Source organism: Gossypium raimondii, chromosome 6, assembly GCF_025698545.1.
Source record: "Gossypium raimondii isolate GPD5lz chromosome 6, ASM2569854v1, whole genome shotgun sequence".
In the NCBI taxonomy this organism is placed as follows: Eukaryota; Viridiplantae; Streptophyta; class Magnoliopsida; order Malvales; family Malvaceae; genus Gossypium; species Gossypium raimondii.
In genome coordinates, this window is record NC_068570.1 from 15,467,298 (window position 1) to 15,484,809 (window position 17,512).

Here is a 17,512-nt window from a genome sequence, read left to right on the forward strand (position 1 = left end):
TTAAACATTCTAATGATTATAAGGCTTCCACCAAATGTTTGTTTAGACTTGGTTTAATTATATTTGGCATATTACCACTTAAAGTGTTTTTGAAAGTTTATATGTCGTTTGACGTTTTATGTTAATGCCACAGTTCGTGGAGTAACCAATCGAACTTGAAGTGTTTGGATTTCAAATTGATTTGTTACTTTAGATTGTTTCAAATTATGACACTTCAAACTTGGGTCCGACAATTGACCGCCTATAAATGTGTTATCGTTTATGGTAAAATTAGCACACCAAATTTATATAAAATTAGAATGGCGATGTCTGCAAGTATACTGGTCAAATTGTAATATAATATGTGTACAACAGAACACAAGTTTTTTTAGGATCGTGCCCAAGGGATTGCAAATTGGAGAAATTATTATTAAATTAATTATAAAAAATAATTACTAATCTAACTGAGTCACAAATTAGTAGTGTTAATCCAAATTAAAGTATTAATTAAAATAATTAAATTAAATAAACCTAAATTAAACCTAATGGAATTTCATATTCCTAGTAATGACAAAGCGAGCCTCTAGCATATGATCAATTAAATCCATAATAATCTAATTCAATAATTTGTCCTCAATTGAATTATTTACCACCTTTAGTTAAGAATACTCTCCTAGTCTCATCTACACTTAGGATTACCGCCTACGTCACCCTTCTGGTCTCTTCTTAAGCATACGGATACATTTCCAATCTCACTGCTTTGCAAAAGTTATACACGACAGGATACTCTTCCGGTCTCACCTGTCTAGATATTTTATCAAGGGCATCACTCCCAAATATACTGAGTACTCTTGAATAAACAACCAATTTCGAATAAATAATCATTTAACAAATAAATCAGATTAATAATCCAAACATGCAAAATATAAATAAACACCAATAATCTATTTAAATATTTATACAACGATCAATTAACCAAATTAATAGAAGATAAATGAATGAAAAGAAGAGAATAGAAAAGAGAATATATATTGAAGTGCGGATCTAGAGCAATCCCCACTCGCGATTTTCTTTTGTAAACTCGATTTGTATAGGATTTTTCTAGAAATTTTACTACCTTTTGACTTAATAATTATATTAATCTTGAGTAATTGTTAATAAATTAAGGGGATTTTGTTTAAATGTTAATATTGGACTTGAATTTATGAAGTATGCGAAATTATGCTTTATTACATTATTTTTGCGCATAAATTATCTTATTTTCATGTTAATTATTAATATGTGATTTTTATAATGCAGTGGGTCCATGGAAGATGAGATTACCATAATGATGCATGGACATGGACACACCTTACTTGGACAATAATACCATGCAAAATTAGGTCATAAGGATGCTAATTTGACCCAGTTAAAGTGTGCTACAAAGTGGACATGTCTAATTAATTTTTGGATCATGAAACTGTCCAACAAGGGGGAGTCAAGCCCAATTTTAGCACAAGCATATGGCTGCCCAAAACTCAACTTTGGATATTTCGTTGGAGGTCCCTACAGTTGCAATTTAATAAGAAATTGACACAAAAACTATGCCTTTCAAATCATCCACTCTATGCTAATTATAGCATGATTTTATTTTTGAAATAACCAACCAAACCACCTCCCTTTCCATAATTTGTGGTCGGCCATGCAATGGAGAAGATGGAAGGATTTTAAACTCTATTTTTATTAAACTTCACCCTCACCTTCTCCTATAAATTCCACACTACTCATCCCTTATTTTTCATCCCTTCATTTATAACACATCTCTCATTCTACATTCTTTTCTCACATTCCATTTCCCTTTCCTTTTTCCCCACACCTAACCACTCCATTTTCCCTTCCATTCTTTAGCCAACAAAAGCCTTGTCAAGATCATCTCTTGGCCGACCACCTTGAGAAACCCTTAGCAAAGGAGAAATGGGCAAATCAGAGAAACACATCAGTTAGAAATATTCGAAAGGCTACTGAATTGAATTAGAGTTTACACTTTCCTCTTTGTTGTTGAATGTAAACATGTTTGCTAAGTGTTTATTGATCTTGCAATCAACAATGATAGCTTAATTTTGTTTAGCTAGGATAATTATGTTAATTCAATAATATTTGTTTGATTCATGTTTAACGTGTTTGTGCTTTAGTCAATCATGTTTTCAATTAAAATCAAGATGTATTTCATTCATACGTGATTGGATGTATTCAGATTAGCTGAGCGATCCTAACTAGACAAAGGCTAGTAAGCACATAATTGAAAAGTGCAATGCTCAATTTAGATCATTACACCCGACTAAATTAGAGGTTCTTAATGTAACACCCCTAACCCGTATCCATCATCGGATTAGGATTAAAAAGCATTACCATAAAAATGTAGCTTTAAAACATACATTTCATACAACAACATAGTCTTAGCATAATCATTCATTACATGCATATTGTCCCTTAATAGATCCCTCGAGACCCTAGAAATACAATAGAAACAATTCAGGACTAAATTGGAATCAATCAAAAATTTCATGAAAAAGTAAGAAAATTTAGACTGCAGGAGTCACACAGTTGTGTGACTCACACAGTTTAGACACACATCCATATCTCAGGCCGTGTAAATATCAAAATAGGAACACACAGTCGTGTCCCAGCCCGTGTCCATACCCGTGTAACTTTTGAAGTTGGGTCACACAGCTAAGCCACACACTTGTGTGCCAGGCCATGTAACTCTCAAAATACCCTCACACGCCCGTGTGCCAAGCTGTGTGCTAGGCTGTGTAACTGCCTGACTTGCAAACCTTGAAACCTACAGGGGACACATGGCCATGTCGCATGGTCGTGTGTCACACACGGCTGAGTCACACGCCCGTTTCTCAAGTCGTGTAGACATGAGATTGGTCAAATTCAAGTTATTCCCATCACTAACACAAGCATGTACCTAAAAGCAATTTTTTCCCAGACTCAAAATATCATAACCTTACCAAAACATACATGAAATGACCAATTCAATAGATTATTATCATTTAACCAATATGCCATGCAAGGAACCTCAATTGCAACATTCAAACTTACCTAAACATATGTATATACTTAACCACATTTGATTCATAAACATCTAGTTTAATACCACTTCCAAAACATACCCTAACTTGACCGTATTGAGATCAATTCATAACATGCCACTTTGTCCACTCAAACATGCATCAACACATTGCGAAATTAACTCATACTAGAAAGGCATCAATAAGTACCAAAATGACACTAACCAACCAACACCAAATGGTACCAAAACAACTTATGCATGTCAATATCATCAACTAACATTCAATTAGATACCAATACAAGTCAACCTATACATGCCATTACAACCTTAGCCAAAACATCAAAAACTACCCATATAATCGCTGGATAGTGTAATAGATCTCCAACGAGCTTCTAACCGATCGAGCTTCTGATAATCTGTAAAGTAAAGGAAAATAACTACGTAAGCGATGAATGCTTACTAAGCTCGTATAAAATTTTAACATAACATTCATTTCAATAATGAACTTTATAGGGTAAATATAAACATATACCAATGCCAGAAGATTTATAAAACTACATAACCATCAACTCACAAATGAGTAAATCCCTCTGCATCACGCATACTTTTCATTCATATCATAATAAGATCTTATAAGTTGTATTACATAATCATCAACCTTTTCTTAAAACGATGAAGCATTCCATTTACTTACTTACCATTCCATTTACTTAGCATAAGTTTAAATAACATTATCAATTCACGAATTAGTGTGTTTATTCATGACATAGGTAAATTCATCCATAGCATAAGTAAATTACTTACATATAAGTAAGTTCTTTGACTCTTCCATCCTTTTATATCATCATATTACATCTCAATTATGAACTTACGGTTTTATTACCTTTTCTTGCCCGTATCATTTGCATAATACAAGACATAGTCATAAACTTCAATCAATTATACAAGCTTGACACAAGCCTAAATATCATCATTAATACACAAGTTAGTGCATTTATACATAACTCTTTTTGGATCAACCACATGCTAAGCCATTTCATAAGAATATATATATCTTTTTATTCATACAACCTTTTCATGCACATAAGCATATTTCCATTTGGACACTTATCATTTCAATGTATGTCATTAAGATTAAGCATGATAAAATCCAACCATAAGCTTGGCACAAGCCTAAGCATCATCAAAAAAACATGCTAGTGCATCAACTCATAATTCACTTGAATTAAAATAAGGTAAGTCATTCTACATGAACAACATCATTTAAAATCATCAATTTCATGAACATAAACATACTTTCATTGAACATTTCGTTTTCAAACATTTTCATAGATTCATGACATAAATCATTCGAATACTTACCGTTCCTTTTCTTTTCATGCCCGTTGAACCATTTAGAATAACATCAGATATGCAGGAAACCTCACACAAAGTGTGCTAAACATATAGTCGTAACATTTCCTTTTTCCTCTACATCGTTGCTCACTCAAGCTGAAAAATGGGTTTGCTCACACAAGCTGACGATCGGAATGTAAGCTACATGATGCTACTCATACAAGTTGTTGAGTATCAACAACAAATGCCAAACTTCAACCATTAGTAAGACAGTTAGGACCAACACTCAAAACATGGTAACCCTAATGACATGTCATTTGTACCCTACGAATTCTTAAGGTCCAAACGGGGCTCGATAACCGTCAATTCTTCATAATGTAGATATATTCACATATATATTGATTCATTTACATTAAAAACAACATAATAAACATTTAATTTAATTAATATTATAATCATTACAATTCATACGAGTTTACCTGTCTAATTTGCAACAATGACTAAGTATAGAGGTTATTTGGTAATTTTCTCTTCTCCTTGATTTTCCACTCGTTCTTGATCTAAATTAATAATTTCATTCAATCCATTAATTTAGACAGTAAAACCAATTCATTTTATGCAAATTAGTCTTTTTACATTTTACAAAATTACCTCAACTTTTCATTTTTATTCAATTTAGCCCATATATCCTAATCATGCAAATAAACCAATTTTATTGAAAATTCATACCAATCGAGTGTTACTAGCATCCATTATAGCCCACATTTGTAACAATTTCACACCAAGTAGTAATTTAATCCCTAAACATTTAAATCATTAAAAATTACTTAACAAAATACTTATAAACAACAACTAATATTTCAAATTCATCATTTAACATCTAAAATCACAAAAATTCATCAATGGCAACATTCAAAATCTTTAACAGTTTCAAAAACAAAGGTATGGGCTAGCTAGACCTAGTTGCAATGATATCAAAAACATAAAAATTACGTTAAACTGATAGTTTAGGGGGAAACTTTGTTAGCCGAAACTTCAAAACCTCCTGTGGTGGTTCAGTTATGAACAAAACAATTGGAGAAGAAAACATTATGTTTTCTTTTTTTGTTAACCTTTTATTCTTTATTTTTAATAATATAACATATAAAACATATTTAATTAAAGGAAATTAAAGCTTTAACCTTCCACCAACTTAAAAATGGTTAATTTATCCACTAAGGCCATCCAATTATGTTTCTTTAATCAATTAACACCTTTAAACTAATAGCGATTGACTTTTTCAACTATTACTATTTAGTCCTTTTTGCTTAATTAACCATTTAAATGTTAAAATTTCTTAACAAAACCTTAAGACAACCTTAATAACACTCCATAAATATTTAATAAAATATTTTTAGCTCGGTTTGTAGAAACGAGGTCCTGATACCTCATTTTCTAAAACCACTTGACTTTAGGGTCATACCACTTGAACCTAATTATTCATTCAAATAGCATAAATTGCCAATTCAAAATTTATTTAATACCATAATTAACTCATAAATATTTAATAATAATATTTACGAACTTACTCGTCAGATTTGTGGCCCCAAAATCATTATTTCTGATACCACTGATAAACGAGCTATTACACATAATATATTTAGTTAGCTCTATTATCTTACACAGTTTTTAGGTTTATGTGATTAAATTGTTTCAAATTTAATTGTCCTTGTTACCTCGCATAAATACTAAGAAACCATTAGTTTAATATGATCAGTAAAATGCATGTTTCACTAAGTAAAAAATCTAAAAGGACTTAATTTGGTTTCCAAACTCATGAAAGATCAAGTTGCCAAGGAATGTTTTCCGAACACTGTCAAGCATGATGAAAATGAATTAAGTTGATTAATGTAATTATCCTAGCCTATACATGTTATTGATTGTTGAAGTTGTGTTTCTGTTGCTAAAATCCATCTCATCCATTTTAAACATTCATTTCCTTTGCATTTAGGTTAAATTGCATTAGGGATCAATTTTGCATTTAGTTGAATTAATCTAGTTAAATCATCATCACTCAAACTATTGTGTTTTTGTACCAAATTGTGAATTTATAATCTCGCAAATAATCGATTAGCACACATAGTCCCTGTGGAGACGATAATTCATTTTACTTACTTATTACTTGAACGACTGTGTACACTTGCACATAAATCCCGTTACATCTTCACATTAGAATAGAAAAATTCAGACTACACGAACATGAAAAGAAAATAAAACTAAAAATTGAATAGGAAAATTTGTTTGTCTACTTCTGCACACCAATTATGGTGACCCTAAGGTTGCTTATATAGGCAATGGGATACTTGGTGACCATTCAACCCTAGATACATTTAGATATCAATTAATACAATATTTTGATAAAGGCTACGGTCCAAATATAGAAATATCCCAAAAGTTTCATCAAAAGAATCAGCCATATTTTGGTCTGCCATCGTCACATCATCATGACATGAGAAGACTCCTCATCACGACATCGCCATTATGAATTTCTTCCCAAAATCATCGCGTCGTCATGATAAGATGAACATCCTTATCACGACGTCAAGTGCTTTCCTGTCTTGGCAACTTCGTTTCTCTATCGGGCTTCCTTATCTCGCGTCCCATCATCCATTGTATTCTTGGACCTGAATAGTCACTCATGCGGCTCAAGTCGGCCTTACGAGTCATCGAAATAGCAGAAAATGCATAAAAAAATTATTTTATTAATATTTAGTTCCTAACCTACTAATACTGAAAATGTAATAATTAATTACAAAGCGCCAAGAAAACAAGCTCGTTAAGTGCCGAAATGTATTCAAACTACTTGTAACACCATATACCCGACCCAATTTACTGAATCCGAATATAATACGTCACAATACTTACATAGTCAAATTTTATAATCTACAAAAACCATATTGAATATACCTCTTATCTTTATAAAATTCTTTCTAGGACAATAGGTTTGAATAATACATTTATAATTTGTCACAAACTTTCAAAGGTAAAATAAGACCCTACATCAAATTGTCTAATAAAATAGACATATTCATAGTGTATATTACTATTTGTCATTTGAAAAACATATTTCTACAAATGTCCCTCCATATGCATAACATTTCCTTCGGTCTACCACCTTGGCGCTTCCCTGGCTTGGTTCCTCTTAGTGCACTGGTTCAATTCATAAACCTACATACCAAAAGATGCATATAAATTTAAAGGAACTTAGTGGGTCTAACTCATTATTACCTTTCAACGGTGTTGTAGAATTTCTCAACTCAATGGTTTGGATCCCATCTCAGACCTTTTCAAATACCTTCTGGTTCTTGATTGGCGGATAATCATACGTCAATCTCTGTACTTAACCATCTCTCACCCGAATGGCAGATCTCAACTGTACATCATACTTCAAATCCCATTACACAATCTCTTTTATGTTTGTAGTTAGATATGATTCTCAAAACGATACTCAGCGGATACTACTCTTGACGGATTCCTTTATAGAACCCAGTGATTATCAGAATACCAATTACATCGTATTTTCAAATTAGTACAGACAGGCATACTTACTTAGAAGAATACAACGTTTTAATTCAAGTAATAGAATCGTAGATGACTTCAATACATAACCTAATAAATTCCATGTTTGGCAGATCACTAAGGCGAATTCATCAATTGGTTACTCTGTCGAGAATTCTATCGGAAAATGTCTCACAAGCATACCTAGATCTCACACAAGGCAGATTAGCATAGTAACGCTTTATCATTATAGAATTCACTCTATGGATTTCCTATATAACACACCAAGAATACTTCCCAAAGAATTAGCCACAAAGGCTTTCTAGAGAATTTTGTGTTTACTGTCTCGATGGACCATCTCTGTGGATGCCATGGGGCTTCTCCCACATGGTCTTATACCTTCACACGCTTTTGGTATATTATCATATGATGTCATGTTCATGGACTTTCCACATATTTATTTCATGATCTATCAGTTTGGTTAGCATTATAGCTACCCCACCAGAGGCTACACAATAAATCTTCATTTTCACAATGATTTGTTTGTCCAATTAGCAATATACCTACCCTATCGAAGGCAACACAAATAGATCTCTTTCTCACCTTTTCGCATAACCTAGAATTGTCAGGTACTGGAATCATATAACAGGAAAGTATTAGGTAATGACTACACACACACTTGCAACAACATCTTATATCACACAACATCATATCATGTCACACATTGTTCACCTCATTTGCGTATTTATAGATGCATCACAGGAACACATATACACATAATTACATGACATGCAAAAGTCGAGTTTAAAAAGTCACCAGAGACTCACCTATACCTCGGCCTAAAGCTTCTACTTCAATAGTCATTCTCGACCCAGCAGCAGCAACTGCTTAAACGATTATAAGGTTTCTATTAGAATCCACATTACAGACATTTTACTAATATTTCAACTACAAGCGACCCTCATGCAGGGCCTTCCTGTAACACTATTCCCTTCTATAGTCGTAATGTGCAAAGCTGTAAAACTTACCAAAATGCTGAACATCTATTCATTAAAAGAGATCTTAGTTCAATCTTAACAAAGAAGAAGAAGAAGAAACTGATGAGGATAGAAAGAAGAACCTGAACATTAAACAAATAGAAAAAAACCATTCAAAGTGTCCCCTTCCCATAAATATACTTTTAGTCCCCTGATTTCCCTACCAAACCCAGGATAGGTACAATAAAATCTGATAAAGGTTTAACTTACTGTTGACCAGTCATGGGAAGGGTCAAATCAATCTAATTGAATCCTGTTGAGAAATGGTCGACCATACTGCTTATGATAATTTGTTTAGTTGGCTTGTTTTAGTATACAAGAAATCCTTCACACATCTTGCTACTTTGCCCTTTACCCTGATCTCTGCTTCTGTCGCTGCGGAATCCTAACAACTCCTAACCAAACCAGATACAAAATCTAATTGGACAGTATTTATGCAATTTGGGCGCACCATATCTTGGCAGTGACTCACATTCGGCGTGATCTTAAAGATAATTAAGTCTCCTACAGGTTCCTCATACACTTGACAGGCTCTTAGTAAACAAAACTCTGGGGCATTCCCCTTTATAGGCGCACACTCTCATAGGCAAACTCTTTCTTCTCTTGGAAAGATCCTACGATCAATTCCTTAGATACCGCCAATGAACATATGCTTTAACGCTAGTATACGCCAATACTCTAACTCGCCATCAGGCCAATAAGGTGGCGAATTATGTTACTACAAAAAGCCCAATAACCAACATACTTACTTTGCTCACCTTTTCGAATCCACCGATTTTTGGGGTGTGACACTACCACTATAATTAGCGACAGGTCAATGATCGAGTCGGGTGTAGGGTATTACATACATTGTCAAACATCCACTCTAAATTAAGGTATGTCACACTATAAACATCACAAGTGAATAAATCTATAAACAGATCTAGGATCTATATAACTTAGGTCTTGTACGGTGTACTATCAATCCAGCCAATCACATCTATGTCTCTATCTTCTGGGATTCATCTGCTCCGATGCTCAAGATAAAGCAATTCCCCAATTAGACTTGATAGACAACACGTTAGTCTTTCAAATGGTTCATTTTTGATTGACGAAAGACATGTTTAGGTTCATCTACTAATACAAGTTGTCTTTCCGTATTACGATTTAACCACGTAATATCGCTTAGTATTAATTAAACATTAGATAGTCAATGAGTCAATATTTGCTTCCATTTGCTTTGCGTGCAAAAACATTAAGGACAATATACAAAGGGTATTAATATAATTAATGGATATTTTTATTAAACCAATTTATTCAAATAATATAAGTATACAAAATGAATATACTACACTTAGAGCACTAGATCCAACAGTACCATTTGCGCCAATTATCCATAAGCAAAATTAAACTTCAACAAAAAAAATATCGAAAAACCAAACTAAGACCTTTAAGTACATGTCCTAAACTACTAAAAGCTAAAAACTTACAATCCAAAAGGCTTGTTGAGAACTCCTCAAAAGTTGTTGCTTGACACGATAAACAACTCTAAAATCCTTGAAACCTGTGCACGAAAATAAAATAATTTGCATGATGAGCTTTTCCACTAAAGCTCAATGGTGCACATCCAATTTCTAATATACTTAATGATTAAACTAAATTGAAAGCATACTAAAACAAACATTTAAAATACATTATCACAATAATATTAAACATAATTAAAAGGTCATTTAAATGCATTAGATCACCGTGAATACACATTGAAAGCATACATTTCAGATTTTCATCATAAGCACCATAGTATATTTAATTGCTTTACTCAAATCAAATCAACATGAGCATTCACCAATGAGATTTATATATCAAATTTAGTTATCATTACATACTAAAACATTGCCCTTATTAATCAGATTTGCGTAAATGGATACACGAATATCCAACCAAATCCCCAAAAAGCAATGCATAAGCACAATGGTAAGCTATACAATATAACGAATCTCCAATGTTTGTTTACCACAATTTATCCAACCAATCCTCAAGAATTGTGCAAAGTATGACAAAACAACTCTCTTGGGCACACTAAGAATTCGTAAACACATAATCTTTTAAGAGTTCTATTCTATGGCATGTCAACTATACCCGAGAACTAGCCAATATCATTTAATTAGACCATTAATAGTTAGAAACATATATTTCCAACATGAAAACCTCCAAAACATACCAACAAATTAGCATCATGATTTTCATTTGACCTTTCAATAAAACATGTCAAACATCAACATTCACTTATTTCATCACATATCAACTTAAGCGTCGCATACATAACATATCATTTATCAAGTCAAACATATGACACAAAAATTGTAAAATTAATCCTCAAGCTAGCAATTTAGGCATTATCATGAAGCATATCAAAATTAGAATGTACAACTCGAAACCAACTATGCTTCCAACACATTTTCCTTCCCTTTCACCTTAAAGCTCTCACCAACTTCCTTAGCTTCAAGTTCATTGCCAAAATAATAAATCAAGTCAAATTAACCATAAACAACAATAAAAATTCCTAAACCTAATGAAATGATGCAATTCGATAGGGCGAGACTTTCATTTCACCTAAACCACTTAAGAGAACTTTAAACTAAATGTCCCCAAACTAAAATATAATAACTTGCTAATGATTTAGGGCTCCTAATTAGTCTAGACATCTCTTAATTCTAGCAAACTTATTCTTAAATCCCATCACTCTTCTCTCTCTAAAACTCATCCTAAATTGCAAAAATTCACTCAAATCCATTTCAAATATGCAAAAATTCTAATGTTATTCTAAACTCATTAGCCCCAAGTATCTAACCAAAAATCTTCAAGAAAAACACAAAATTAAAGCGCTATCTATGAGTGAAATTGATGTGAACAAAGGAAAAGATGAAAAATGGTGAAACCATGATTTCAAAAACTAAAATTAATTATAATGAATTAAATGTGAAGTTTTACTTACTTTGCTGAAATCAAATGTTTGTATTCAAGAAAAACTCAAAGAACCAACCCCTTCCTATCAATGGTAGTTTTCATATGAATGAGGAAGGGAAATCATGATTTTAAAAATTAAAATGATGAAAGAATTGATGAGAAAACATGTTTACCTTACTAATATTGACTGGTTGAAAATCAAGAATCAAATTGTTTGAGAGAAAATGTTTTCAAACAACTCATGAAAATGAATAGAAAATAATTGTTGGCTATAACAAATCGCACCTATTAGTCTATTTGCTCTCATGCCCTTGGGCTGATAACCGTTTTAAGACATTACTCCTTTCTAATTTTGTTTCTCACTCTTAAGACATTTGCCCCACTAATTTTTATTTCCTTGCCACAACTTCTAATTTTCTTAATAATAACTAAATTAATCACTAATAATGAATTAGAAAATAAATCTGGAAACCTTTTGAAATGTCTCGAATACTAATTCTGACCGTACTTTGGGAATTATAATTTGAATTGCATGCACGATAACTGATCAGACAATCAGAAAACAAAATCATGCTAGACTCAAGTGCTTTTAATCTGCTGTTCGATCTGTTTCTTTAATTTTAGAATAGAGAGGGAGAAAAGATTTAAGCAAAAACAGAGATAGAAATAAGTAGCTAGCATGGATAAAAATAAAATATTAGAAAACACGAGAGGGAAAATAAATGCAGCATTTTCCCCTCCGAGGAGAAAAAGTGAAAAACAAACCCTTCCCTTGGGGGGCAGATAGTTTGCAAAACTCGGATGAAGAGGACTGCTCTTTTTCTCTCTCTGCATTGTAAATTATCCTTTTACAGCAATACATTTAAGTTTAATTTTTTTTAATAAAATTTGAATAATTTACAACACTAATGTTTCATTTTAGAAGAGAAACAAACCTCTATTCTAAACAAAACCACTTCTGAATAACCAGAAATATACATTTTCCGGGGTGGTTGTTTTGGCCCCCTATAATCAAGTTGGTCTCCATGAATGCCTTAGGCTTAGCCTGAAAAGTTGAAGCAACAGTAATTACGGCTCCATATGATTATTAAATGTAGAACACTCTTTTTCATTCATTTATATTCACCTCCAAACTCACCCATGGGTACATCAACTTTTATTAAATAAGATTATGTTTGTCATTAAAATTTTAAATTTGTTTAAATTATATTTACCAAGAATATAATCATGGAAATATAATTCAACATATTTGTGAAGAGCAAAAATATGTTCTTGAAGAGTTAACAAATCGCAAATAAATATGTTTCTATTTTTAAATATAAATTAATAAATTACTACTATTCAATTATTTATAATTACTAAAATTATATATAAAAAATTTGAGGTTTACATGAAATTTAGTCCATTTAATTTCTGAATTTAAAATTCAAGTTCAACTATTATCACCGTTAAATTCTTTTATTAAATTTATTGGTATAATATCTTGAAATTAAAATATTGGCAACTTGTAACAATAATATTTTTCTTAAAATATTCACTCAATATAAATTACTTTTTAGTTGTAATGTGATATTAACATTTAATATAGTACCAGAGTAAAAACTAAAATTTAATAAAATAATACAAGGCAAACCAAAAGTAGCGTTAAGTGGTAGGGTTGTTGGGACCTTACTTTTCTATAACAGTATAGATAATATTAATTATATAACAATCCTGCAATTTTAAACCAACTCTAGTCACTACATACTGTTTTTCTATTGGTACCTATTGCCCGGATATATTATTATTTTTACAAAATACTTTTTATATATGTATATAAATATTAAATAATAAAATTAAATAGAAATAAAAATTTCGTAAAATGGTAAAGATAACATTCTAAAAATTATTGATGGCACCTTATGTCAATTTTAAAATAAAATACAAAATATTATTTAATTAGCTTCACAAATACAATCATTAGACAACACATAAACAAGTAAAAATCTATTTTATAAATTAAACAATAAAGCTATTTCATTCCATAATTCAACAAATCTAAAATAAATAATTTTAATTTTAATTTTAATTTTTAATACCACACTATATTCCAACTGGTATGCACTGGCACCAATTATACCAATCGAAATTTGTATCAAAGTGGAATGATCTATTGTAGGAATGAAACGTTCCGGCTGATATAAGTGACACCGGAACGATACCAACTATCATGATAATATTCATAAAAAATTGTTTATATTGATTTCGCTTAATAAATTAATTTTAAAATGCTTTCCATTTATTCCATTTAATAAAGAAACATAAATTAATTTATAAATTTATTAAGCGAAATGAATATAAACAACTGTTGAGGTGCAGAACTGTAGGTTTCTTTTTTTCTCTCTTTCAAAATGCCCAAGAATGGGGGTGGGACCGCCTGCAATGACTGACGGACATGATGGGACCGCTCATAATCGCACGGCTATAATTTTTCAGTGAGTGGAGGAGGTTGGAACATTTGCTGACAACTGGATGCCACGTGTCAGATCAGTGAGGCTCCAAATAGAGGCACGTTGCCACGCGGGAACCCACGGAAAGGGACCATGACAGCTGGCCACCATTTGCAATATCATTTATTTGGGTTCTATTTTGAATTTCCATGGACGATGAAATTATGATAAAAATTTAATATTTTTTAAGTAAAATTTAAATTAGGAAATAATGTTATTTTAATTTCAAATTCAGTCAAAGTTTAATAACATTATTAAATATTAATGTTTTAGATATAAAATATGAGCATAATAAGAAAAGGTAAAATTGTCAAATACATCATCGATGCAGGTATAATTTTAAAATTACCATCATTTTATAAATATTAAATGCATTCATTTTATTCGCACCTCACTTCACTTTAATTTTATTTTTGTTAGTTATTTAAATACATATGATTTTTTATGACATGTTTATATATTTTTATCATTCTAATAATTATTTATATAAGTAAAATAATAATTTTTACAGTAAAAAATAAGATAAAATAAATAAACAATTATTATAACCATTCGATAGGCAGTTTTTAAAAAATTCATTTCGTCACACCCAATTTTTCAAAAAATTCATGGATGGTTGGAATTTTTTTATTATGGAAGATGATGCAGTCTTTTTTATCTCTAAGCCATTTACGGTCGAAAGCGTAAGGTCACTTTCCGCCATAACTGGGGGAGGGTTGGTGGCGGTGGGACCATTTCAAATTTCAACCTGCCACCAACAAACAACACCTTACACAAAACCCCCAACATAAGAGAGCAGAGCAGTGCAGTGCAATGCAGCATATCAAATTTTCTATACATATAATACGGCTTTGATTATGGTTTTGACTTATGACAAGTTTCACCCAATAGAAACTGCCAGCCCACTGTCTCTCTGATTATAAACCGCAAACACATCAATTTTCTTATCTTATTAATATTTTGAGGTGTAAATGTAATAATATTTAACATTTGAATGCAAGCACTTGATAGGATAGGAGGTAACTGTTCTACTGTTGCCATACCATGCATGCAGTGGTGAATTTCTGCAAATAGAAAATAACGTTAAGAGTCCAATTCGCATAGCATAAGCAAACACAGAACATCCATGGAAGTGACCGCCCCATTCTAAAAGTCATTAAAGAAAACCAAATCAAACATTGGAATCATCATCGGGTGTTCATGTAACTCCCCGGACACTTTCTGGCTTTGTCTTCAACATTTTCTCTATTTATATATCTACAACTTTGAGTTTCTTCATCAATTTACTTCCTTTTCACTACTTGTAATACCCTATATATCTCGTTATTTTCAGCCTGCATTTTAGTCAATCCAGTTTCAATGGCTGCTTTTGCTTCAATCTCCGCATCTTCATTGCCCGCCCCTGCTACAATTCCTTTTGCCAAAGGATCTATTTCTCAGCACAAAAGCTTCACCACCATTGTAAGTGATCCTTTTTGGGGAAAACTACAATGTGAATAGTAAGGCAGATTGAACCGACCAATGAGGTCTCGGTTTAATGACAAAATAAAAACTTTGGGACCTTTCTACCTATGTAAATAATACTGGCTCATCATGTGTAGATCTCATCCAACCGAGTTTTTATTGCAGGGATGTCCTGTAGTATGCAATGGATTGAAGCTTATTCCAAAGATTCAATTCTCCAAGGAGAGAAACAAATTTTCGACTCGATCTAGCTGCTTTAAGACATCAGTTTCATGCTCTCTTGTAAGAAACTTGTAGACCATGTCTTTGTTTCGTTTTTTTTTTATTCTTATTACAATTGACTTTAGTACATGAAATCGTCATTAAGCTCATTATCTTCGTACATATTGGATTCCACTAGGCTCAACCTGAGACATTGAAAACCGTCCAAAATACCATTGCCAAGCAATTGTCAATTGATGCGAGTTCAGTGACTCCTGATACTAAATTTGCTGATCTAGGAGCTGATTCACTTGACACGGTGCGTTACACCTTTTACAAGACATATCCACATTTGTGTTTTTTTTAACCCTTTCAGTTTCTTACATCATGAGCATAATATCCTGGTTCATTTCTTATGTTTTGTTTGATGTCAAATTCATTTCAGGTGGAGATAATGATGGCGTTGGAGGAACAATTTGGAGTTTCAGTCGGAGAAGGCGGAGCTGAGAACATCACAACCGTCCAAGATGCCGCGGACTTGATTGAGAAAGTGAAAGCTGCTGCTGCATAGGCCACTTACAAGAATACCAGAACTTATTTTCTTTTAGTTCCTATAAATGCCACCAAAGAAAAAATCATAAATTACAGTAATCGATTTTCCTTTTCTTTCCTACAAGGTGTGGCACTATTTTTCTTTCCTTTTGCTTAACCAAGAGGGCAATTTTTGTAACAGGGTGGATCTTAAATTGTAGCCTGTCACTTGTCTCTTTGTTCTTTTCTGTTTCATGCAAAAGCAAGAACGAAAACAGTAAAGCCAATGAATAAATGCATGAATCAACTTGAGCTTTGTTTTCAGATATGCAACTTACAGCTTCTTCCGGTGAGAATCCGGTTAAAATCTGGCTGAAAAATGAAACTTACAACTAATATAAGGAGATCATTATCTAAGCAACAAAGATAAGAGTTTGTTAACCCCCATTTGCAGGGTGTATTGTTCCTTCTCTTTTCAAAACAAGAAAACATGTAATAAGAAAGTTGTATTTAGCCTATCCTAAAATTTTTGGCAGGTTTTGCAACCAAGATAGGGCTGTAATTGATGGGTAATGCAATGACACCCTCAGAGGAATACCATCATCTGAAAGGCCCTTATCTTAAATATACATACAATGGTCAAACGGTAGCACAAAAACATGGTTAGGATTATTTGATAAGAGAGCATCAGTCACTTAACAGCATGTATATTGAAGAAATACACCAGAAAAAAGCATGAAGAAAATACCAATAAACAAGAAAGATTCAAACTTAAACGTATTCTCCAACTGACAAATAAACCTCATTCATTTAAAGGATCATAGCCTTTTTGGAACCCAAAAGTTTAGAAAAGTAGCTGTTAAAGAGGGTGATAATCCAAGCAAAAAGGAAAGTATTTATCATACACCAGTATATATGCACTCAGAAATAACATT

At 32.3% G+C, this 17,512-nt stretch overlaps 1 protein-coding gene across 1 annotated transcript; it reads left to right on the plus strand.

The window, feature by feature from the left end:
- The first annotated feature begins 15,380 nt into the window (after nucleotides 1-15,380).
- On the plus strand, nucleotides 15,381-16,884 carry LOC105773398 (acyl carrier protein 2, chloroplastic). The gene is made up of 5 exons (XM_012595265.2): nucleotides 15,381-15,583; nucleotides 15,715-15,842; nucleotides 16,011-16,127; nucleotides 16,246-16,365; nucleotides 16,492-16,884. The coding sequence occupies exons 2-5, from the start codon at nucleotides 15,741-15,743 to the stop codon at nucleotides 16,615-16,617; spliced, it is 465 nt and encodes a 154-aa protein (XP_012450719.1). The 5' UTR covers nucleotides 15,381-15,583; nucleotides 15,715-15,740; the 3' UTR covers nucleotides 16,618-16,884.
- The last annotated feature ends 628 nt before the right edge of the window (nucleotides 16,885-17,512 follow it).